At 43.9% G+C, this 24,440-nt stretch overlaps 1 protein-coding gene across 1 annotated transcript; it reads left to right on the plus strand.

Annotated features, from left to right (window-relative positions):
* CCNJL (cyclin J like) lies at positions 1 to 24,143 on the plus strand. The gene is made up of 6 exons (XM_035104932.2): positions 1 to 305; positions 1,097 to 1,205; positions 16,231 to 16,441; positions 18,521 to 18,820; positions 19,849 to 20,008; positions 20,794 to 24,143. Exons 2-6 carry the CDS (start codon positions 1,128 to 1,130, stop codon positions 21,242 to 21,244), a joined length of 1,200 nt encoding a protein of 399 aa, XP_034960823.1. The 5' UTR covers positions 1 to 305; positions 1,097 to 1,127; the 3' UTR covers positions 21,245 to 24,143.
* The last annotated feature ends 297 nt before the right edge of the window (positions 24,144 to 24,440 follow it).

Raw genomic sequence — 24,440 nt, forward strand, 5'->3', positions numbered from 1 at the left:
GGGGGAGGGAGGAGGAGAGAAGCGGCTAAAGGGCGGGGAGATCACCTTCTCGCTCTCCACCAGCTTACGCCGCGGGGAGCGAGAGGGGGGCGGATATGCATCTCACCTCCGCCCTTCCCGCCAGACTCTAAGTTCAACGTTGGGGAACTGGCGGAGGAGGAGTGGGGGGGGCGCGGAAAGATAAGTTTAAATGCTCCCCCTTCTGCCTGGGCTGCAGTATTTTTCCAGCAAGAAATACGGTAGCTGGATGCCGGGTAGGACAAAGGCTGGGGATCCCGGTTTGGAGGGCAAAGAGAGGCAAAAAGGTAAGCGCTGCGTGGGCGGGCGCCGTCTTCGCAGTTTGTGGGGAGTTGCAGACTGCGGGGGGGGGGAGAAGTGTGCAACTTGCAGTTATGGTTCTTTTTCATTAAAGGTAGTCTGCCTTTAAACAAAGAAGTTGTGCAGTTATGAGTGCTGTAGCAGACCGGGAGGGGGGGCGAGAGGGAGGAGAGAGAGGTTTGTTCCCAAATCTTTGGAGGTAGTCAAGGTAAACAGCCTTGGTGAGATCTCTGCAAAGAAGTGATCGCGGCGAGGAGGTAGTAGATCTCTCAGGTGCTCTCACTTCGGATGGGCTGGTGCACACGGAAGCGTCCTTGGCGGCTTTTCTGCAAAAGGAAAGGGCGCGGGGAGGGGGAGAGACCCATCTTGTAGGTAAGGCAGACCTGTGGCCGCCGAGATTCCTTGGGCGACTGTGGCTGCATGGAAATCTGCAATTGTGGGGACGCTTTAATAAAGCGGAGAGAAAACCTGGGTGTTTGATAGAAGTTCGGTGGACTGAATTGGACACCGGTAGAAAACTTGGATGTATCGTAATTGCCCTTTCCCCTTGCCCTCTCTTTTTGGGCGGGGGGAGGCAAGGAAGGTGAAGGATGTTACAAATAAAAGGTCTCAGCCAAAAGAACTTAATAGCAGCCACATCCCATGCAGGGAAGTGTGCCCTGAAGCCTGTTGATTTCCGTAGGATCAGGTTGTTAGCCTTATACAACCCATAAACACCTTGACTAGGTAGAAAATGTTGTTGGTTAATCTGGCTCACTGTTTATTTCTCTCTACCTAGGTATTGCCTTTTCCCCCAGACCAGGTTTTGGATGGGAAGTCTAAAGATGGAGGAGCCATGGTGGAAAGGAGACCTTGCAGCAGAGATTCATCGGACTTTGAGGCTGAAGGTCAGTTAGCCTCCCTGTCTCTGCACTCTTACCTGCTCTGCCTTTGCTGTGTCCAAAACTTTTTTCCATGGTGGTTGATTCTTACAGTGAAAGACTGCAGTCCTCAATGCACTTTAAATGAGAGCAAGTTAGAAGTACATTGCACCTTACACAGTGTAAGGAAATGTGTATAGGTTGCTCTGTATGGAAGAAAGATACTGAATAGGTCGTCCTCGTCGTCCCCCAATCTACCTCTAGAAGAAAGCAATATGTAATTACTCTAGACTCCATGATAGTGTTGATTCATATCCTGCTGCCATGTAGTGTGCTGTTGGAAAACAAAACAAATCTTAAATTGATACATTCAACCAAATTATTTTTCAAGGTGGATGAGAGCCTGTATTGCATGCTAAAAAGATTGGCTCACTGTCTTCAACTGTCTTGCAAAAGCTGGTAAGAAGTCACTGTTGATTAAAGAGGTTGTGAATAGATAGTTTAAAGCAGGGGTCAGCAACCTATTTCAGCCGGTGGACATCTCTCAGACCATGTGGTGGGCCGGACTGTTTTTTTTGGGGGGGGGATGAACAAATTCCTATGCCCCACAAATAACCCAGAGATGAATTTTAAATAAAAGCATACATCCCACTCATGTAAAAACACGCTGATTCCCAAACCATCCGTGGGCTGGATTGAGAAGGCAATTGGGCTGCATCCAGCCCAAGGGCCTTAGGTTGCCTACCCCTGGTTTAAAGCAGGAGACTGAATGCGCCAATCCTAAAGGCAATTATTTAGATGCAAATCTCGTTGGAGTCCATGGGATTTGTTTGCAAGAAAATGTGTGGTTAGGATCAGCAGGTTTTATGGAAAAGAGTGTGGTGATGCAGACAAGGAAGAGGGCCATATGAAAGCAACTTTTCACTGGGGACTTGATTAAGACACATTCATGCTAAGAGGGATGTGTGTGACCGGGATAAAGGTAAAGGGACCCCTGACCATTAGGTTCATTTGCAGACGACTCTGAGGTTGTGGCGCTCATCTCACTTTACTGGTCAAGGGAGCCAGAACAGCACACGGAAACGCCATTTACCTTCCCGCCGGAGTGGTACCTATTTATCTTGCACTTTGATGTGCTTTCAAACGGCTAGGTTGGCAGGAGCAGGGACTGAGCAACGGGAGCTCGCCCCGTCGCGGGGATTCGAAGCGCCGACCTTCTAATCGGCAATATGTTAAAGGAAATGGGTTAATGAGTTGAGATAAAGCTGACAGTATAGGTTTGTCCTGAGTGAGCCCCCTCCCTGAGCGTATTCAGTGATGCAGCTTTCTGGAGCTCCTAGAGCAGGCGTCCCCAAACTGTGGCCCTCCAGATTTTTGGCCTACAACTCCCATGATCCCTAGCTAACAGGACCAGTGGTCTGGGAAGATGGGAATTGTAGTCCAAAACATCTGGAGGGCCGAAGTTTGGGGATGCCTGTCCTAGAGCATGAAATATATACATTTACAAGGAAATGTCTCTCAGCTGTGTTAAATTCCTTATTAGTTTTGGTGAAAATCCTTGCTTTAATATTGCGGGTGCTGTGCACATGTGCTGGTCTGAAGTGGTTACTGTGGTGCTGTCCCTTCCAAGCCTGCTCAGGTTCCTGTCCTCCACTATACCTAGCTTTTTGTCCAGTCCCTCCTCCGTGAGAGATGTTTCCTCTGTCTGGGGGTTTGTTCCCATGTCTTGGCAAAGGCAGTGTTTATGGAGGGAGGGCCTTGAACAGGTGTCAAGCATGACTTGGGGAAAATGTGTCTTAGGTTCATGTTTCTGCCACTTGCAAGTATGGAGGGGGTGTCTGCGTGTCAAGCGCTAAGTCTCAAATTAACCAAAAGCCTTGTGGCACTTGAAAGACTTAACGAAATTTATTATGACACAAGCTTTTGTCAACTACAGCCTGCTTCACTAGATGTATGAAGCTTCATCCTGGGTGTAAATGCACATGGAAGGGAAAGGAAAGGAAAGGAAGAAAGGTGTTAGACGTGAAGTTAGAGGGAAATGGAGGTGCAAGGAAATACAGGTGGTGATAATTATGTTAAAGTGTGGACGTATGTAAAATAGGGTTGCCAGACTCAATAGAGGACAGGACTTCTGTGCCTTTAATTGCCCTGCTCTCTTTTGAGTCTGGAAACCTTAAAGAGAAACCAGCAGACCCTTTGCTTGGAAATTAAACAATGGGTCTGCTGGTTTCTCTTTAAGGTTTCCAGACTCAAAAGAGAGCAGGGCAATTAAAGACACAGAAGTCCTGTCCACTGTTGAGTCTGGCAACCCTAATGTAAAATCATTAGTCATCTTTCACAAAGCATTGTTGAGGATAACATACACATTCTGGCATGGGTAAGCCTTGAAGCATGTGGGTAATCTAAGAAACTGTCATGCACACAATGGAAGATCTTTTCACAAAAGGAAAACTGGTAATTCTCAGAACCCTCCACCAGCCCACACAAAACAGGCAATAGCAAATGGGCTGCAGGGCATATATTTCTCACCCCTCCTACACCCTCCTTTGGCTTGTATTTTTCCATTGTTCATTGTGTTCTTCGGTTACAATTGAAATATGTCAAAGTGAATATACTTCTTCAAGGTGAAATTTACACAGGAAAAGTAACTTGAATTGTGTGTTTTCTTTGGAAAGAAAATTATGTATAGCTTTTTCTTTGTGTGTAGTGTGTGTGTGTGTGTGAATGAATGAAATGCATTGCCCTAGGTCCTTTTAAATCCTGGGAAATAATGAGCAAATGTCAGGATTTCATTATAATTTGATTTTGTTATCATTTGGCACACCTGTCCCTTCTCAACAGTAGATAGTTTGGATGGTTTGCCAAGAGCAACAAAAGCCCCTGAGTATCTTGGCTAGCCAGAGCAAAGTTCTTATCCAAGCGGTTGGTTCACTTGTGTTTCCACATGGCATACACACACACACACACACACACACAGCAGAGAGCTGCCAGCCAATCAAAAGAGTGTATCCTGCACTAGGAGTTTGTACTGTGTGTATTTTAAGACACACACATTCTAATTTTTATCATGTACACAACAACAAAAAACCACCTGTGAATTGGCCCCAAGGCTTGAAGGAGAGAGTTATGTAATACTTGGTTGTCTTTTAAGCTGCTACTTTTTATATATACCATACTTTCCCGTGTATTAGATGAGGTTTTTTTTACTCTAAAATAATGTTTAAAAAAACCACTGGAGTCATCTTATACACGGATAGTGGGTAGGGGTGACGGGTGATTGATTGCAGCCACAAGCTGCAGATAGTCATTGGCGATTTGGTGTGTGATTGGTTGCTGTGTCAAAGGCTGCTTTGGATTGGCTGCCGCTGCGTCAGTTGTGCTTGCGATTTCCTTCCGCTGTTGACGATTGAGCAGACGCTTGTTGCAGTCTTGAGCGATTGTCAGCAAGCGACATGAGGGATAGTAAACGTTGGGTTATTTACTGCACACACACACACCCAAAAAAACCACCTCAACAACTCTGGGCCATTTTCTAAATTTGGAGTCCCCAAAAATCTTATACACGGGGGGGGGTTGTCTTATACACTGAAAAGTATGGTGTATGAAGGATATATCATCTCAGTTTTGTATATGTAACCCTTTCTGACATCAAACAAGAGGATGGAGGCATATGTTACTTTTTTAAAAATACCCATTTGTTTTTCAGAAAACAGTAACGACCACACACTTATTTACAATAAAGAATGAGATCCATAAAAACAATGGAGTCCAGCAGCTCTTCTGGATTTTGAAAAAAGAATCCCATCTCCGTTATTCTTCAACTCTAGCCTTGTTCAAGCACCACATTTCCCTCACATAAGGATGGACCACTTGAAAATTGCTGAGGGCCTTGCTTAATGACATTTCTGTCTGTTGTAGCAATTGTAATGAGCTTTGCTGGGTGCTGGAGGATTTTTAATGGTCTTTTTCTTGCCACTTGTGTTATATATTACTGTATATTCCTGCATATAAGACTACTTTTTAACCCGGGAAAATCTACTCAAAAGTCGGGGGTCGTCTTATACGCCGGGTCGTATTTCTTATATGGCGAGTATGACCCAAACTCTATATTTTAACTGGAAAGGTTGGGGGTCGTCTTATACGCCCAGTCATCTTATACGCCAGAATATATGGTAATTGTATTCCATGGGTTCAAATTACAGTACAAAAATATACAGTGCAAGTAATAAAAGAAGCAAGAAAAATTACAATTTTTTTTTTAAAAAATCCTTATCAGCATTTAATGTGATGGCTGTGCCATCTCCTATCTTCAACCCAAATCCATAAATATGGTATGGATCACCTGAATGAAACTCATTGAAAACAGTTACAGGTAGGTAGCCATGTTGGTCTGAGTCTAAGCAAAATAAAAAAATGAAGTGTGCATGCACACGAAAGCTCATACCAAAATATAAACTTAGTTGGTCTTTAAGGTGCTACTCATTGAAAACAGTTTGTGAACCCCTGGACTCGTGATGTCATGGCACTGTGTCCATCCTCTCTGCACTCTGTGAGTGGAGTGGCAAACTGTCTGGGTCCTAAATTTGCACAAGGAACCTCTGCAAGTACATAGCTGATTCGTTCCGGGTTGAAGCAAGTAGGTAAGGTTTACATTGGAACTTAATCCTTCAAAAGCCACCATGTAGTTATTCCAGGTAAGTGGACTGGTGACTGCAGACATCAGAAGGCAAACAAAACAATGTTTTCAAGTGGGAGCAGTTTGTGGGATCAAAACTTGTTCATATACACGTGCAATGTATAGGGCATTTGGTTCATTTGTATGTGCTTTTAAGCCTGCTTTTGTGCCTTACACTTTATTGTAGAGTAAACACAATCTTTTTCCAGTAACCCACAAGCAGTGTCAGCTTTAAATAACGCAATATATTTGTGTAGGATGCCTTCTTTTACCCAAATTGCCATGCCCCACTACCGCCCAAGCTTTTTCTGAAAAAAGTTGTACCCCACCCTACCCCACATTGTACAATTTGGAACAAGTTGTAGGCCATGCACCATTTGACATATGGCTCCTTGCTTGCGTTTGCAAAATTAAGTCTACATCCTCAAATAGAAAATAAATGGGTTGCTGTCTCTGTGCTTCTGAATGCAACTTTAGAGAGGGATCGAGTCCTTAGAAATTTTCCCCCTATTTTTTTTTTAAAAAATTAAAGAGTACTTGGGAAGGAAAATGTTTTGGAAGCAGAAAAGACAATATTGTTGCTGTTGTTTAATATTCCAAGCAAATGTTCCAAGACACACTTCTGACTAGAAATATTGCTCTGAAATTGCTCACTGTATTTGGCAAAGGATGACGTCCTACTCTTGCGCTGCTGGGCTTCTCCCCCCCCCCTTCATTCAGCACCAGATCTCTTCTTGAAGATTTGGCAGGTCCTTCAGACCAGATGTGCGCAGCAGGGGGAGGGAAATCTGTGTTGTGTTCCCTGGCGCAGTCGGTGTTGGATAGTGCCTACAGTATCTGAGTGCCCAGCAGATGTTGTGATGGTGTCCATACTGCTGAGTTGAGAAACCTGTGGCCCTCCTGATGTTGGACTACAGCTCCCATCATCCCTGACTGCCAGTCATGCTGGCTGGGGCTGCTGGGAGTTGGTTGTCCAACATAATCTGGAGGACCACAGCAGTTTCCCCATCCCTGCCCTACTGACTTCACATGACATTGGCTCTCATTTAGAAATGCCAAATGTGTGTGGAGGAGTGATGGCAGAATGATGCACAGTCCTGTACCAAATGGCGTGTCAGTACAGGTGGTGGCTATTTTGCATGCGTTCATTGTGATCTCGGGCACACAAGTCATTTTGGAAAGAGAATGTATGCACATCGCTTCTATGTCGTGGTGCATTGTCGGCCTATGTACAGTACCTAAGCTGCTTACAAAGCCATCAGGTGCAGCATGCCTCTCGTTGAATCTACTGCAATTATACTCTTGTACAGTAAATATTTATTGTAAATGAAGAGTTGTGTTCATGGGGTGGGGTGCAAAGGTGGTGCTTTGAGTTGTACAGTGAGCGTTGTAGAGTTCCTTGCTAGCTGGAAGTCGGGGTGTTTTGGTTTTAGGCAACTTTTCTGGAAAGCTGGAACCTTCAAAGACAGCCAGCTCAACTCCATCCCTGACAGGGATGCTTTTTAAACCTTCATCTGGAATCTGCTGAGGTCAAATGAGATGTTGCCTCTTGGAACAAGACTGGAGGGTTCAGTCTAATTGTTATGTTAGCTTGTGAATGGGCCTTGTGTCTAAATAGACAGATAAGCGTGTTTGCCTGAGGAAATGGGTCCTCTTCACCGTCACATAAATATTTACAGTGCCGTCCTTTTATGTAAGAGGTCTTATCTTGCAATTGGTTAAGAAGTAATTCACAAACTTTTAAAAACTAATTTCGTCCCATTTTCATACTTTTAATACCGTGGACCTGTAAATGGGATTCAACTTTAAATTTCTTGTCTGGGCTGGGCTGCAATTTCATTTTATGCAGTTTGATTAAATAGTGCCCAAAAATGACTATGTAAGTCATTGAAAAGTTATTGACTTGTTCTGAATCCGTAAATGGGTAGTTTCTACATTCTTTATTTGGAGAGCCAACAATGGAAGATAAACTTTTCTTTTGAATTTGCCTTTGGATTCCAACCTTCTGCTGAATTTGCCTCTAGGGCAAACAAGACCTGAAGCCAACTCCTTGAGTGCCTAAATTAACATGTCTTAAGTTTTCTAGTGTAGGTAGCAGCTGTTGGGGCCCTGAGCAGGATTGAGATGTTTAATCCAACACACACACACACACACACACACACACCGGGGGGGGGAGCGCTTTCCCCAGGTCTAATAGGTGTGACACAGTTGTTAATGAAAAGGCGCTGTGGGTTAAACCACAGAGTCTAGGGCAGGGGTCCCCAAACTACGGCCCCTGGGCCGGATGCGGCCCAATTGGCCTCCCAATCCGGCCTGCGACGACCCCCGCCGCCCGCTGCCGCCGCCCGCTCTTACACCGCGCGGCGCGGCGACGATCTTCAAAATCGGCAAAAAATTGCCGAAAATCCTTTGTGCGCATGCGTATGGGCCTCTCCCGACCCAGAAGAGGTCATTTCCGATGCACTTCCGGGTCGGGGGAGGCCCATACACATGCGCACAAGCGTTTTTCGGCAATTTTTTCCCGACCGTGTGCGCATGCGCACGGGCGCGCACTCCCCTGCCCTCCGGCCCGCTGCGCGGTAAGTCTGGGGACCCCTGGTCTAGGGCTTGCTGATCAGAAGGTCGGCGGTTTGAATCCCTGCAATGGGGTGAGCTCCCGTTGCTCGGTCCCAGCTCCTGCCCACCTAGCAGTTCAAAAGCACATCAAAGTGCAAGTAGATAAATAGCCGGCGGGAAGGTAAACGGCGTTTCCGTGCGTTGCTCTGGTTCGCCAGAAGCAGCTTTGTCATGCTGGTCAAATGACCCGGAAGCTGTCTGCGGACAAACGCCGGCTCCCTCGGCCTATAGAGCGAGATGAGCGCCGCAACCGCAGAGTCGGACACGACTGGACCTGATGGTTAGGGGCGCCTTTACCTTTACCTTTTTAGGATTGGTTTTAACTATGTTTTGAATATTGTATTTTTTGTATTTTATCTTTGTTTGCATTGTACACTGCTTTGGTGACCTCAGGCTGTCAAGCAGTTTATAGATTTGTACAATAAATAAAATAATAGCCCCCCTTAAAAACTAACAATTATTGTGGCAGTCAATGAAAGATTATACCTTCATAAATGTGTTGGTCTTTAATGGGTGCAGCAGACTGTTAGTTTCTTTATAAATAATGTTGGTTCCTGGCCTTGAGCCCTGTGGGAGGGGATTGCTAGCTGATGGTGGGTGGTGGTGGTGGTTTAGTGTGGCTCTCCCCCTGCCCATTGCCTGATTCTTAGGAGTATGAATAGTTGTTGCAAGTTTTCATTGTCTTTCAAAACTGGTTGAATATTCATCCAGAACAAGAGCTGGGTTGCTTTTTACTGCGTTAGTTGCTAAGCACTTGCCAGAACAGGTGGTGGATGGTGATCTGTGGCTTTTGGCTTCTGAAATGGATATTCATGTCATTGTAAACAAAATCTGCCCTTATAGAGTCCTTTGTAGGTTCTCCATCGGTAGGAGAAATAACAGAGGCCAGTCAGAGAATATTGAGAAGCAAAGCAGCTAGTAAGCCTGATCTTTATTGAACTGTTGCAACAGGGTGCTCCCCTCACACGCAGGAGAAGGGAGGGGGACCCAGAACAAAGGTGTGCCTGCCCTTAATATAATAAAAAAATTCCTTCAGTAGCACCTTAAAGACCAACTAAGTTTTTATTTTGGTATGAGCTTTCGTGTGCATGCACACTTCTTCAGATACAGTGAAATGGAAGTTTCCAGGCACTTATGTAGAGAAGGGGTGGGGAGGGGTGGGGATGGGGAGGGGGGATCACTCAGAAGGGTGGTGGAAATGGGTGATTGACTGACTGATAGCTGTTGATGACCGCAAACGACTGCAAATGGTTTTGCATGAAAAAGCAAGGGTTGAGATGGCTGAAGATCGCTTATCATGTATAATGAGATAAGAACCCGATATCTCTGTTCAAACCAGGTCCCTCCATGGTTTTGAGCTTGGTGATAAGTTGCAATTCAGCAACTTCTCTTTCCAGTCTATTTCTGAAATTCTTTTGTAGTAAGACAGCTACTTTGAGATCTTGTATAGAATGTCCTGGGAGATTGAAGTGTTCTCCTACTGGTTTTTCTGTCTTCTGGTTCCTGATGTCAGATTTATGTCCATTTATCCTTTGGCGTAGGGTTTGGCCTGTTTGTCCAATATAGAGAGCTGAAGGGCACTGTTGGCATTTGATGGCATACACAATGTTAGAGGATGAGCAATTAAATAGTCCTGAGATGGTATGTTGGATGTTGTTGGGGCCAGTAATGGTGTTGTCTGGGTGTATGTGGCAGCAAAGTTGGCATCTGGGTTTATTGCAGGCTCTGGTACCAGTGTCCATGTTAAGTCTGGTGGTTGTATTATTGTGGGTGAGGAGTTGTTTAAGATTGGGTGGCTGTCTGTAGGCAATGAAAGGTCTTCCTCCCAGAGCTTGAGAAAGGGAGCGGTCATTGTCCAGGAGAGGCTGTAGATCTCTGATGATGCGTTGTACTGTTTTAGCTTGGGAGCTGTATGTGATGACTAGTGGTGTTCTGTTATTTTCTTTTTTGGGTCTGTCTTGCAGCAGGTTCTCTCTAGGTATCTGTCTGGCTCTGTTGATCTGTTGTTTAACTTCATCAGGTGGATATTTTAGTTCTAAAAAGGTTTGCTGTAGATCTCTTAGGTGAGATTCTCTGTCTGTAGAGTTGGAACAGATGCGGTTGTAACGTAAGGCCTGGCTGTATACGATGGATTGTTTGGTATGTTTGGGATGGTAGCTAGAAGCATGTAGATATGTTTGTCGGTCAGTTGGTTTTCTGTATAAGGTGGTGTCTATACGTCCATCCTGTATTTTTATAGTAGTGTCCAAAAAATGTATTTCTTGCATAGATTGGTTCATTGTTAGGTTGATGGTGGGGTGAAAGTCATTGAATGTCTGGTGGAAGGTTTCCAGGGTCTGTTGTCCATGTGTCCAGATAATAAAAATATCGTCAATGTATCGCAGGTACAGGAGAGGTTTGAGTGGGTAGGAGTTAAGGAAACGTTGTTCTAAATCTGCCATGAAGATGTTGGCATACTGTGGGGCCATGCGGGTGCCCATGGCTGTGCCGCTGATCTGGAGGAACAGGTCATCACCAAATTTGAAGTGGTTGTGGGTAAGGACAAAGTGGCAGAGTTTGGTAGCAAAGTTCGCTGTGGTTTTATCTGAAATGGTGTTCCTTATGGCTTGTAAACCATCATTGTGTGGGATGTTGGTATATAGAGATTCCACATCCATAGTGGCTAGTATAGTATTGTTAGGAAGATTGTTCAAATATTGTATTTTCCTCAGAAAATCTGTGGTGTCACGTACGTAGCTGGGAGCACTGATAGCATATGGTTTCAGAACAGAGTCCATATAGCCGGAAACACCCACTGTAATGGTGCCAATACCTGAGATGATGGGGCGTCCTGGGTTTCCTGGTTTGTGTATTTTGGGTAGAAGATAGAAAGTTCCTGGCCGAGGTTCCGCTGGTGTGTTTGTGAGGATCTGTTCTTGGATGTGTAGGGGTAGCTCCTTAATAATCTTGTTCAGTTCTTTTTTGTATGCTTGTGTGGGGTCTGAGTCCAATTTCATGTAAAAGGCAGTATTGGAAAGTTGTCTGTGGGCCTCTTGGATGTAATCAGTTTTGTTCATGATGACGACAGCTCCACCCTTGTCTGCCTCTTTAATTATAATGTCTGGGTTGTTCCTGAGATTTTCTATGGCTCTCCTTTCAGCATGGTTTAGATTTTGTTGTAAGCGATGGTGTTTTCTGGTCACATCCGTTTGGATTCTGTGGCGGAAGCATTCGATGTACAGATCTAGTGTGGTATTGCGTCCATCAGGAGGGGTCCATGTGGAGTCCCTTTTTGTGTAACTTCTTTTCGGTGATAGTTGGTGGTCAATGTTCTGTTCATTGATGCGTTTGGAGGGTGATGGTTGTTCCCCAGTAAGTTGAGAGGTGTTGTGTTGTGGGGATGTAGTTTGTTCTACTTTGTCTTGTTCTTGTGTGTGATGAAAATACTCCTTCAGGCGTAAACGGCGGAAAAATGCTTCCAGGTCCCCGCAGAACTGAATCATGTGTTGGGATTTGGCAGGGCAGAATGATAGTCCCCGTGAAAGGACGGATTCCTCAGCTGGGCTGAGTGTTTGCTGTGAAAGATTGACAATGTTGTTGATCTTGTTTTGATTGGTGGCCTGTAGGTTGGAAAGGTTGCAGAGTTTTTTATTTTTCTGGTTCTTCAGTAACTCCAGTTGAGAGTGGTAAATGGTTTGTTTTTCCTTGTGGAACTTCTGCCAGGCCGGGTGATTCCTGATGGAGTTCTCCAGTGCAGAGAGTTCCTCCTTTATTAACTTCTGTTTGGAATACAGAACGCCGATAAGATGTTTCAGCAGTTTCTTAGATAAAGTGTGGCATAGTTTTCTGGCATATTCTGTGGGATAAGTTGATTGAAGAGGGTTCTTAATTCTAAGACCCTTAGGTACAATGTCCAGGTTTTTGCATTTAGATAGAAAGAGGATGTCAGTTTGTACCTGGGCAAGTTTCTTGGTGAGGTTGATGGACTTCCATTTCATGCGGCTCAATGTGGTGCCTTCCATAGTTCTGGTTACAGGTAGGTAGCCGTGTTGGTCTGGATCGAAGTAAAATAAAAAAATTCCTTCAGTAGCACCTTAAAGACCAACTAAGTTTTTATTTTGGTATGAGCTTTCGTGTGCATGCACACTTCTTCAGATACAGTGAAATGGAAGTTTCCAGGCACTTATGTAGAGAAGGGGTGGGGAGGGGTGGGGATGGGGAGGGGGGATCACTCAGAAGGGTGGTGGAAATGGGTGATTGACTGACTGATAGCTGTTGATGACCGCAAACGACTGCAAATGGTTTTGCATGAAAAAGCAAGGGTTGAGATGGCTGAAGATCGCTTATCATGTATAATGAGATAAGAACCCGATATCTCTGTTCAAACCAGGTCCCTCCATGGTTTTGAGCTTGGTGATAAGTTGCAATTCAGCAACTTCTCTTTCCAGTCTATTTCTGAAATTCTTTTGTAGTAAGACAGCTACTTTGAGATCTTGTATAGAATGTCCTGGGAGATTGAAGTGTTCTCCTACTGGTTTTTCTGTCTTCTGGTTCCTGATGTCAGATTTATGTCCATTTATCCTTTGGCGTAGGGTTTGGCCTGTTTGTCCAATATAGAGAGCTGAAGGGCACTGTTGGCATTTGATGGCATACACAATGTTAGAGGATGAGCAATTAAATAGTCCTGAGATGGTATGTTGGATGTTGTTGGGGCCAGTAATGGTGTTGTCTGGGTGTATGTGGCAGCAAAGTTGGCATCTGGGTTTATTGCAGGCTCTGGTACCAGTGTCCATGTTAAGTCTGGTGGTTGTATTATTGTGGGTGAGGAGTTGTTTAAGATTGGGTGGCTGTCTGTAGGCAATGAAAGGTCTTCCTCCCAGAGCTTGAGAAAGGGAGCGGTCATTGTCCAGGAGAGGCTGTAGATCTCTGATGATGCGTTGTACTGTTTTAGCTTGGGAGCTGTATGTGATGACTAGTGGTGTTCTGTTATTTTCTTTTTTGGGTCTGTCTTGCAGCAGGTTCTCTCTAGGTATCTGTCTGGCTCTGTTGATCTGTTGTTTAACTTCATCAGGTGGATATTTTAGTTCTAAAAAGGTTTGCTGTAGATCTCTTAGGTGAGATTCTCTGTCTGTAGAGTTGGAACAGATGCGGTTGTAACGTAAGGCCTGGCTGTATACGATGGATTGTTTGGTATGTTTGGGATGGTAGCTAGAAGCATGTAGATATGTTTGTCGGTCAGTTGGTTTTCTGTATAAGGTGGTGTCTATACGTCCATCCTGTATTTTTATAGTAGTGTCCAAAAAATGTATTTCTTGCATAGATTGGTTCATTGTTAGGTTGATGGTGGGGTGAAAGTCATTGAATGTCTGGTGGAAGGTTTCCAGGGTCTGTTGTCCATGTGTCCAGATAATAAAAATATCGTCAATGTATCGCAGGTACAGGAGAGGTTTGAGTGGGTAGGAGTTAAGGAAACGTTGTTCTAAATCTGCCATGAAGATGTTGGCATACTGTGGGGCCATGCGGGTGCCCATGGCTGTGCCGCTGATCTGGAGGAACAGGTCATCACCAAATTTGAAGTGGTTGTGGGTAAGGACAAAGTGGCAGAGTTTGGTAGCAAAGTTCGCTGTGGTTTTATCTGAAATGGTGTTCCTTATGGCTTGTAAACCATCATTGTGTGGGATGTTGGTATATAGAGATTCCACATCCATAGTTTGTGGAATTTGGTGATGACCAAATTTGGTGATGACCTGTTCCTCCAGATCAGCGGCACAGCCATGGGCACCCGCATGGCCCCACAGTATGCCAACATCTTCATGGCAGATTTAGAACAACGTTTCCTTAACTCCTACCCACTCAAACCTCTCCTGTACCTGCGATACATTGACGATATTTTTATTATCTGGACACATGGACAACAGACCCTGGAAACCTTCCACCAGACATTCAATGACTTTCACCCCACCATCAACCTAACAATGAACCAATCTATGCAAGAAATACATTTTTTGGACACTACTATAAAAATACAGGATGGACGTATAGACACCACCTTATACAGAAAACCAACTGACCGACAAACATATCTACATGCTTCTAGCTACCATCCCAAACATACCAAACAATCCATCGTATACAGCCAGGCCTTACGTTACAACCGCATCTGTTCCAACTCTACAGACAGAGAATCTCACCTAAGAGATCTACAGCAAACCTTTTTAGAACTAAAATATCCACCTGATGAAGTTAAACAACAGATCAACAGAGCCAGACAGATACCTAGAGAGAACCTGCTGCAAGACAGACCCAAAAAAGAAAATAACAGAACACCACTAGTCATCACATACAGCTCCCAAGCTAAAACAGTACAACGCATCATCAGAGATCTACAGCCTCTCCTGGACAATGACCGCTCCCTTTCTCAAGCTCTGGGAGGAAGACCTTTCATTGCCTACAGACAGCCACCCAATCTTAAACAACTCCTCACCCACAATAATACAACCACCAGACTTAACATGGACACTGGTACCAGAGCCTGCAATAAACCCAGATGCCAACTTTGCTGCCACATACACCCAGACAACACCATTACTGGCCCCAACAACATCCAACATACCATCTCAGGACTATTTAATTGCTCATCCTCTAACATTGTGTATGCCATCAAATGCCAACAGTGCCCTTCAGCTCTCTATATTGGACAAACAGGCCAAACCCTACGCCAAAGGATAAATGGACATAAATCTGACATCAGGAACCAGAAGACAGAAAAACCAGTAGGAGAACACTTCAATCTCCCAGGACATTCTATACAAGATCTCAAAGTAGCTGTCTTACTACAAAAGAATTTCAGAAATAGACTGGAAAGAGAAGTTGCTGAATTGCAACTTATCACCAAGCTCAAAACCATGGAGGGACCTGGTTTGAACAGAGATATCGGGTTCTTATCTCATTATACATGATAAGCGATCTTCAGCCATCTCAACCCTTGCTTTTTCATGCAAAACCATTTGCAGTCGTTTGCGGTCATCAACAGCTATCAGTCAGTCAATCACCCATTTCCACCACCCTTCTGAGTGATCCCCCCTCCCCATCCCCACCCCTCCCCACCCCTTCTCTACATAAGTGCCTGGAAACTTCCATTTCACTGTATCTGAAGAAGTGTGCATGCACACGAAAGCTCATACCAAAATAAAAACTTAGTTGGTCTTTAAGGTGCTACTGAAGGAATTTTTTTATTTTACTTCGATCCAGACCAACACGGCTACCTACCTGTGCCCTTAATATAGACATTTTAAATTGCCTGCCCTGGAGTCCAAGACCAGACATAGATCACAAAAGGGGTGTAGCCCAAGACCACCCCCCAGATACATCATACCTACATCACAGAAAAGGCGGTCTACAACAGAAATTTGAATGTTGTTGTTTTTCCTGTCTGCCAGGTTACCTGATACTGCCTTATCTGATTGCCTTTCCTGGTAGTCTGGCCATTCCTTTGAGATGGTAATTACTTAATTCCTGAGAAAATGGGAAGGTTTCTTTCACCTCCTCCATCCTTGCAGAGAAACACTTGGTCAGCTTGGGAGTCATCATGGTTTCAGGACTGTCTTCCTGTACTGTTTAAGAATTGGTTTATATATTTATGTACGTGTTTGCCTTGTACATTTATGAACATTTATTATATATCTAAGACCTTAAATTCTTATAACAATGTTAATACCCCTTCTCTCTGTCTGTCTCTCTCTCTCTCTCTTTCTTTTCTCCCCCTCCTTTGTGTTGCCATAGGAGCTGAAACTGCCCGTGTACAAGGCCCATTCTCCGCAAATCGGGATGCGGCGCTATTTTGCCGACCTCTTGGCCATCCTCAGCAACCGCTGCCAGCTCTGCCCCACAGCCCGACACCTTGCTGTGTACTTGCTCGATCTCTTTATGGACCGCTATGATGTTGCTGTCAAACAGCTATATGTCATCTCCATTGCCTGCCTCCTCCTTGCAAGTGAGTATGCTTGCCTATTAATGCATACATGCTGTTGCGGTTATTACTTGTCCGGGGGGGGGGGGGGACAAGTAAGCTGTTTATCGGTTAAATGCCCTGAGCTGATGAAAACATTTTTTATTTCAATTCATTAAACGAAATATTTATTTTGAGCAGGTACCATCTACAGCATTTTAGAAACCATGAAACAGGAAAAGACTTATTGGTCCTGCCCAGAGGAGTATGATATAGTTGACTATTGCTCTTTGCAGTTTCTGATGCTTTTAGAACAGAGTATCAACAACTTTACCTAGAATTTCCTGCAGTGATGTACTTCGTTTTTGCTCGTATGGGGAGGAGCCTGAAGCTTCAAGCTGTGCTTAAGAGAAAAGGGATTCTCAGCTGTTACAGAGAGTAATATGTTCAATTTTCTGCCCTTTAAATTAGGCCATGGGTGATGCTTTTCCTTCAGATCACCCCTTGCATTACTGTAGTATTCAGAGCCTGTGGGGCCCATCACATTGATATTTAAATATTACTCGATAATTGTGGAATGAGCCCATGGAAAGGGGTTCCTGTTACATTTAAAGGGCACCTTTGACTCCCTGCCATATTATATTCATGGAGAGCAGATACTGTGCCAGTTTATTCTCAAACTGCAGCCCTTTCCATGTACTTGCCTAGTGATCCATCCTGAGTTATATCCTCCTAGAATCCCTTTAGTTTTGGGCCACTTTAGAAAAACATAGTTGTCAGCCTTGCAGAGAGACACATGTCCTAATAACCCAAAGCTTCGTACAAGGGAGAAAATGCAGGTGGGTAGCTTTGGAACCGACCCTAGGAGGAGCCTTCCACAATGATGTGCCCTGTGCGTGGTCCTCTCTGACCACTGGCCATGCTAGTTGAGGCTGATGGTGAATTGGTGTCCGCTCGAGGGATCCCACTGCCATCCAGTGCCTTCGCTCCATAAGACGCACAGACATTTCCCCTTCGTTTTTAGGAGGGGAAAAGTGTGTCTTATGGAGCGAAAAATGCAGTTTTTGCCAACCTCATGCTGGCATAGCTTGTCCTGTTAGCATGTTGTATATATTCCTGTCCAAAGCTGCTATACTGATATAATATTTTGTCCGTTTAAGGATGAGCATTGTGTCACAGTTTTGGGGTTTTTTTTTGTTTTCTTTAAGTTAGGCCAGTCCTTGATGAGGGTGGCCCCGGTGTTTTCAGAAGCACCTAGATTCCAAGGGAGCAATCTAGAAAGGGAGATAAGGAAGTGGTTGTAAAACTACAAAAGCAGGAGAAGCTGTTTGGTGTCTTATGGCTGCTACCCTTCCTCAGTCCATTGTCTGGCCTTTGTATTCCGCTCTGGTAAAAAGGCGGGGCAGGGCAGGGAAGAAAACTTTTCTACTGCATGTTATCTTAAATCCTGCTAGGCTGGAAAAATATTGATGGCAAATAAAAGAAACTTGTCAAACTGGAGGAAAAAGAATTCTTGGAATTTGTTAAAGTAGAGACTGGACTGGGTTCTTCCAAGGCCTATAAATTTAAATGTTGACCAGTACCTGTTGGAAGAGTTGGGATAGTTGTTTAAATTGCACTTTCCTATTAGAAATAGTTGACATAAAATAAAAGTGTATAATCAGATAACCAGATTGAACATAACATGTATTTTCCTCCTTTGAAGTGTGGGCCAGCTTTTTCCCCATATGTGCTGGTCTTGTTATGTACTGTATTGCATCTTTATGTAAAATAATACATTGCTTTCACACATTGTGAGCTGCCATAATTTTATGCTCTGTACTATTTGTGTTGGACTAGAGCAGGCATAGGCAACTCTGCCCTCCAGACGTTTTTGGACTACAATTCCCATCACCCCTAGCTAACAGGACCAGTGGTCAGGGATTATGGGAGTTGTAGTCCCAAAACATCTGGAGGGCCGAGTTTGCCTATGCCTGGACTAGAGCTTATCCCATACAGCAGCAACGGCTGGCTGATGAATCTATGAATTCTGGGTTTTTCAGCATTGGCTTCTAGCTGAGTTCAGGAGAATCTAGATGGAGAGAATGCCTTGAACCCAAGCGGCTTGTTCTTTCTTTTCAATAGGCAAGTTTGAAGAGAAGGAAGACAAGGTGCCCAAACTGGACCAGCTGAACAGCTTTGCTTACATGTGTAGCCTTAACCTGGCGCTAACGAAGAAAGACCTGCTGAAGATGGAACTTCTGCTCCTGGAAAATTTTAACTGGAATCTCTGTCTGCCAACCCCAGCACATTACATTGATTACTACCTCTTTGCCTCTGTTAGCGAGAGCGATCTGCACAATGGCTGGCCTATCACGTCCGTGACCAAAGTCAGAGCTTTCATGGAGAAATATTCTCACTATTTCCTGGAAGTCTCGCTGCAAGGTAATTTCTTGATCCAAAGGCCCAAGGCACACGTCTGCCTTGCAGTAGCCTTTATCAGGATTATAGCAGTCCTTAGACATGGGGAAACATTGTGTTTAATGCAAATGCCACCAAAATATTTGCCTCACCTTAGAAAAGGCATGAAATCTAAAGCTCAGGCTTTGGCAAAGGGACCTCTTGTTCTTTGAGGTCTTGTTTTGGGGTTAGGCATACTCTGGACCAAGCTAACCCACAACTCTTGTTTTAATATATGGGGGCTGGGTAGAAGCTGCCACAAGTAGAATTCCACTCTCGGGATTCTCCTGTTGAAGGAAAGGTGGAAATGTGATTTTCATCCATTTCCTCTTTACCCTGCAGCTCAGTAGGAGTTAGTTGTTGTCTTTTTATGGAAGAAGTGTGATTTCAACCCTATGTTTGCCGCTGCTTACCTCAGAGCAAAGAAGCCAACCTTTGCTTCTAGAACTTGGGATGGTAAGCCTTTGCCACCCCACGAGGAAGAAGCAAGTTTGAGAACCACTAAAAGCCACATTCCCTCCATTTTGCCCCTAAGCCAATGCAAAATTTAAAAACGAAATATGCAATACTTGGATCTTAAAGCCAGGCAATACTTTTGGCATGTAGCACTGCATGTTTGTCTGGAAGTAAAGCCCACGGAGTTTAATGGCGTTTTCTTTCCAATATGATTGCAGTCTTAAACGGTCTGTAAAGTCTGAGATCAGATGGCAATGATCAGTCAGATGCTGGGTTAAGAGCGCCCTTCGAAGCCCGATTTATTGCCCATAATAAAAGTTGCACTGCTCACACAAAGAGGCTACAGTAGATTTAGTGGCATTGCTTGCAAGAAATGCTGACCTAAGTTGACTCGTTCTCTCTCGAGCCAAAGCTGTCATTGTGGTGCCTTAGTCTCCAGCCAGAAGGCTTCTACATCACATTAGCCTGCTGCCAGACTTATTGGAAGAAGTTGGCAAAGTCTTGCCATTTATGGATGGAGGTGCTTGGGCCTAATTTTGAAATTCCTTTTCTTCCAGATCATGTTTTTCTCTCGTTTCGGCCTTCTCTGGTTGCTGCTGCTTGTGTGGGAGCTTCACGCATCTGTCTTGAAGTTTCTCCTTCTTGGACTGCACAGCTCCAGCTGTTAACTTGTTATTCCTGGGAGCACCTTGCTCCGTGTATCGAACTCATGCTTATGTAAGTTTTGAATAAAAACAGCCACCGGATGAACTTTGCTTTATTTATGTGTTAGTTTTTTTTCAGGCGACTAATAAGTCGAATGATCTGTGCGGACAGAATTTCAAACATTAAGATCTACGTGGTGTGACTCTTGACACCTTGTTGATTGCAAACCTGTAGCATCCCCAGTGCCCTAGCTATTTACACTTGACATAGCTGCCTGCCTCATTAATACAATACTCATGCAAAGTTCCAAAAAGCCTCAGTGGTAGAGCTGTAGAGCTGGTAAGCCCACTGGGAAACCTTATTCCCTTTCTGTACAGATGAGCGCAGTTATTTATGACATAGCTAAATTTGGTGGCCCATTCCTTTTCTTTAAAAGGTCTGGTACACACATTCAGACGCTGGTCTACTAATTTCTCACTGCCGGTCTAGGACAGAAGATTGCAAATTGTATTTTGGTGTCTGCAACTTTTATTACAGTTAAAGGATTATTGTAAATACTATAATTTTCAATGCGGCTTTTGGAAACATGATTCTAAAACATTCCATGCTTGCCAAATACCCTGGAGCATTCCCAGACATAGGTGTAGAGCAGTGTTTCCCAAACTTTGGTTTCAAGCTGTTTTTGAACTACAACTCCCATCATCCCTGACAACTGGTCCTGCTAGCTAGGGATGATGGGAGTTGTAGTCCAAAAAAACCCCAGCGATTGCCAAGTTACTTACCTGTCACATTTTATTTTTCTGTTTCAAAGCCCTGGCCTTTAAGCTTGTGTGTGGTTTTATTTTTTTCTCTAACAGAGCTCATGATAAGGACATCAAAGAAGCCAACAAGGAAAAGGACCGTGTGAAGCTGTTGCAGCAGCAGCAGCAAGTTGTGGAAAGCCTTACCCTTCAAACCCCGACTCAAGTTCTCTTCCAGCAATCGCGTTATCATCCCTTGGCTCAGCATTCAGCTGTCGTTTCACAGTTCCACTCCCCAATACAGGATCTGTGCTCAGCTTACCGGGACTCTTTACAAGCTCCTCGACTGAGTGGCCTTGCCTCGGGCCACCACCATAGCGATTCCCTGCATTCCTACTCCGCCCTGCAGGCCAGCTTTCAGCCTGTTTTGCAAACGGTGTCCATTCAAGGGCCTATCACCATGCAGGTAGCCATTTCAACGGAGCCTAGGCACTGCCTCGCTCTGACCTATGGCAGTAGCTATTTTAGTGGGCATCACTCTTACACAACAGGTTGTTTTGATGGATGAGCGCCTGCAGAGGAAGGGGGTGAGACAGGACCAGTACATCTTGGAAGGAAAACATTGGTGCTATGTAAACTTGAGTTGCACCTGCCACCATAGAAAGGAGCTCAATGAAGCAATTCCTTGCCCAATAGCTTGGACAAAAACAAATCCCTCATAGATTTTTCTTTTTTTTCTTTTTAACGTTTAAAACATGGGTGCCTTTCCTGCAGAAGCAAGATTTTTCTGAGAAGAAATGCAAAAATATACCTCACAATTCAAGATGCTACTTTTGCAAGAGTGACTTACTGAATTTGGGGTGGGGTGGGGAGGGGAATGTAGACGCGTCCCTTTCCTCGCCTTGCTTCCGTCCTCCATAGAAGGGGTGCCAATGAACTTGAAATAAATAACACTGTAATTAAAAGCAGTACTCTGAAAGGCAGAAACCTGGAGAAACTTCTGGCCATAAGATATACTTGTATGATGGCTCCCCCGTGAACACTGTTTATAGTGGCAGCTCATAACACTGGAGCCTTGTGTTGACACTAACAAGGCTTGATACCTCTGAAATTGTCACTGGAATTTTTTTAATGAAGAATGTTCCTTGCTGTGCTTTGACTGGAATTTTCAGAGAACAAGACTTTAAACTTGGAACACAAGACTTTAAACTTGGAACACAAGTCAAACCACTTTTGCCTTAATTTGTCTGGTGAGACATCAGTAGACAAAACACCACTTGGGCCTCCAGTTTATCGTATTTTTCTTAAAATGTAATCTTAACTTTACCTCTAAAATATTTTAAATGCTGCTGCCTTAAGTAACTAAAATACCATTTTATGGGAAAAAATGGTTTACAACTTACGTCAGGGATTAATGTTTACTTGAAAACAATTCATTGTCAAAATGTTCTTAATATTGCAGGAATCACTGCCTTTTAGTGTGGTATGTTTGGTCTTGCAGTTTGAGTTAGTAATCTAAATATGGACAAGTGTGTGTGTGTGTGTGTGGAAGCAGTTGATTTTTTTAAAAAAAGGGATCCATGAGTAAGGGAACCTGAGGTAACCTTGGAAACTGGTCAGTCTTAAAAGCTGCAGCCCTTGAACCAGAGTTGAGGCTGTTCATTTACAGCCTGCATAGACATTAGGCTACCGTTTACTTTAAGCAAAGGCCTACTGATAATTTTTTAAAAAATCACAATGTCACTTAATAGAGACACCATTTTAGCTCTTGTACATTCAATGGCTTATTCTCTCCCCCCCCCCCTGTTCCCCCATTACTTGAGTGCGGAGCCACACATGGTGGAGAAAGCAAAAGATTCTGAAGCCTGTGTTTTACTGTGTAAACCAAATCCTGAGCTGTAGTGAGGCACCTGCTGCTTACCCCACCTACCAGTTCCCCCATGCAAATGCTACTCCCAAGCCATTCACATTTCTTCCCCATTTCCTAAGAGGTACCAAAATCAAAAGTGAAGCCTGTCTGATGGGGAAACAGCTGATGTTGAGGCAGATGTAGAAGGAAAACTCAGTTGATGTGTGACAAGTACTCGACCCAGCCACTTAGATTTTATTCCTACTCCACATTTGCAGTACCTCTGCAAATGCAGATTTGGGAATGGAGGGTTTGCCAGATTAACATGATGTTTTGCCTTAAGTCCCATTGATTTATTGCAGTTTAGTTCCACTTATCTGTATTTCAGGATCATGATCTTAACGATACTGGTGCGATTAAGCTTCCCGCAGGATTTCTGTGTGTTTGGTCTTTTGAAGATTCCTGCTAGAATATGAAGTGCTCACTTGATATTCAGCTGTTTGCCCTGTTAGTCAATGAAAGCCAGTATTGTTTGTGAAAAGGGTTCTCAGGATGGCAATACAGACTATGTGCAATATATTGCTTTTATACTGTCCAGAGTCCTGTGTGTGTGTGTGTGTGTGTGTGTGTGTGTGGTTGGTAGGATGTTCATTCATTCTGCTTTTTAAGTTAAATAATTTTTAGAAAAATAGTTTGCGAGAGGGTTGAGTTGGATTTTAGAGTGCAGAATTGTGTTCCCATTTTCAGAGGAAGTATGTTGGTTGGGGACTGATGCCTCTAAAGTGTACTGTAGTCTGGGCATGTCACACTTTAAGCAAAATGAAAGTAGATGTTGTGTTCCTTTTCTGTTACCAATTTAAATGAAAAGTGTTTATACAAAAAAAATAGAATAGTATCTGGAAGTTTTCTTTTTTTATTTATATACGAGTTGTTATCTACAATATTTTGTGTGTTGTAAGCAAATTTTAACCACCTAATTGTGTAAATACTACTGAGGAAGCTCTGGTTGTAGAATCCAATGTGCTCATTTTATTAGCCTTGCAGAGAAGCTCCCCCCCCCCCGTGTGACATTCATAAGTATCTCCATCTTACAGTAGGTTATTCAATAAACACAGTGCGAAACACTGATGTGCGTGTCCGCTTCTTGTATACGCCTAAGAAAAAATGGTCTACCAACACTATTTGTGCCCTCGGGTCATTCGCTTTATTGAAGTATTTCATAGTTCCATTAGTAATCATTAAAGTTCTTCCCAGTATTTGCAGGTGAACGTGACGTTTTGCTAGTATATGATGCTTTACTATTTCATTGGCTCTTAATACGCTTAGATCTGCAGCAGTGGATTACACACATTTATCCTAACTCGTTTCAGCCTCCCGTTAGCTCAGCATTGCAGTTAGATCTAGAGTCACAGGACTTCGTTTAAGTCGTTTATGAAAGAAGTAACAAGGAAATGGGACTTGCTGCAATATGGTACAAGGCTTTGGAAGAAAAGTTCTGGGAAACCATGTCTGCAGCTGCTTCCCTTTCGGATGTGTACATTTCCCCCCCTCCCCTTGTAAAAACCCATCATGCCGCTATTGGCATGATGATTATCATATGATAAACTCATTTCTTGGTTCGCTGCAATTTTGTGATGGCAGACCTAAATTCACGACAGCAGAGTGGTTTCATTTAACTATAGTTGCACATGGCAGTTACATATGACTTGAGAAACCTGTTTGTGGAATGATTGCTCTGAGTTTTATGTACATCTTTTGCATAGACTGGTGACAGCAGGATTCCTCAAGTGCCTCTTCCAATGATGCTCCCACCTATTAATTGTTCAAGTGTGTGAGAGCCTTGGATCTGTGTGCATGTTCCTTGCCCCTGTCAACTCTACTGCCAGTGTTAACCAAATGGTTGGCAAGGTACCGT

Source organism: Zootoca vivipara, chromosome 2 (assembly GCF_963506605.1).
Source record: "Zootoca vivipara chromosome 2, rZooViv1.1, whole genome shotgun sequence".
Taxonomy (NCBI): Eukaryota; Metazoa; Chordata; class Lepidosauria; order Squamata; family Lacertidae; genus Zootoca; species Zootoca vivipara.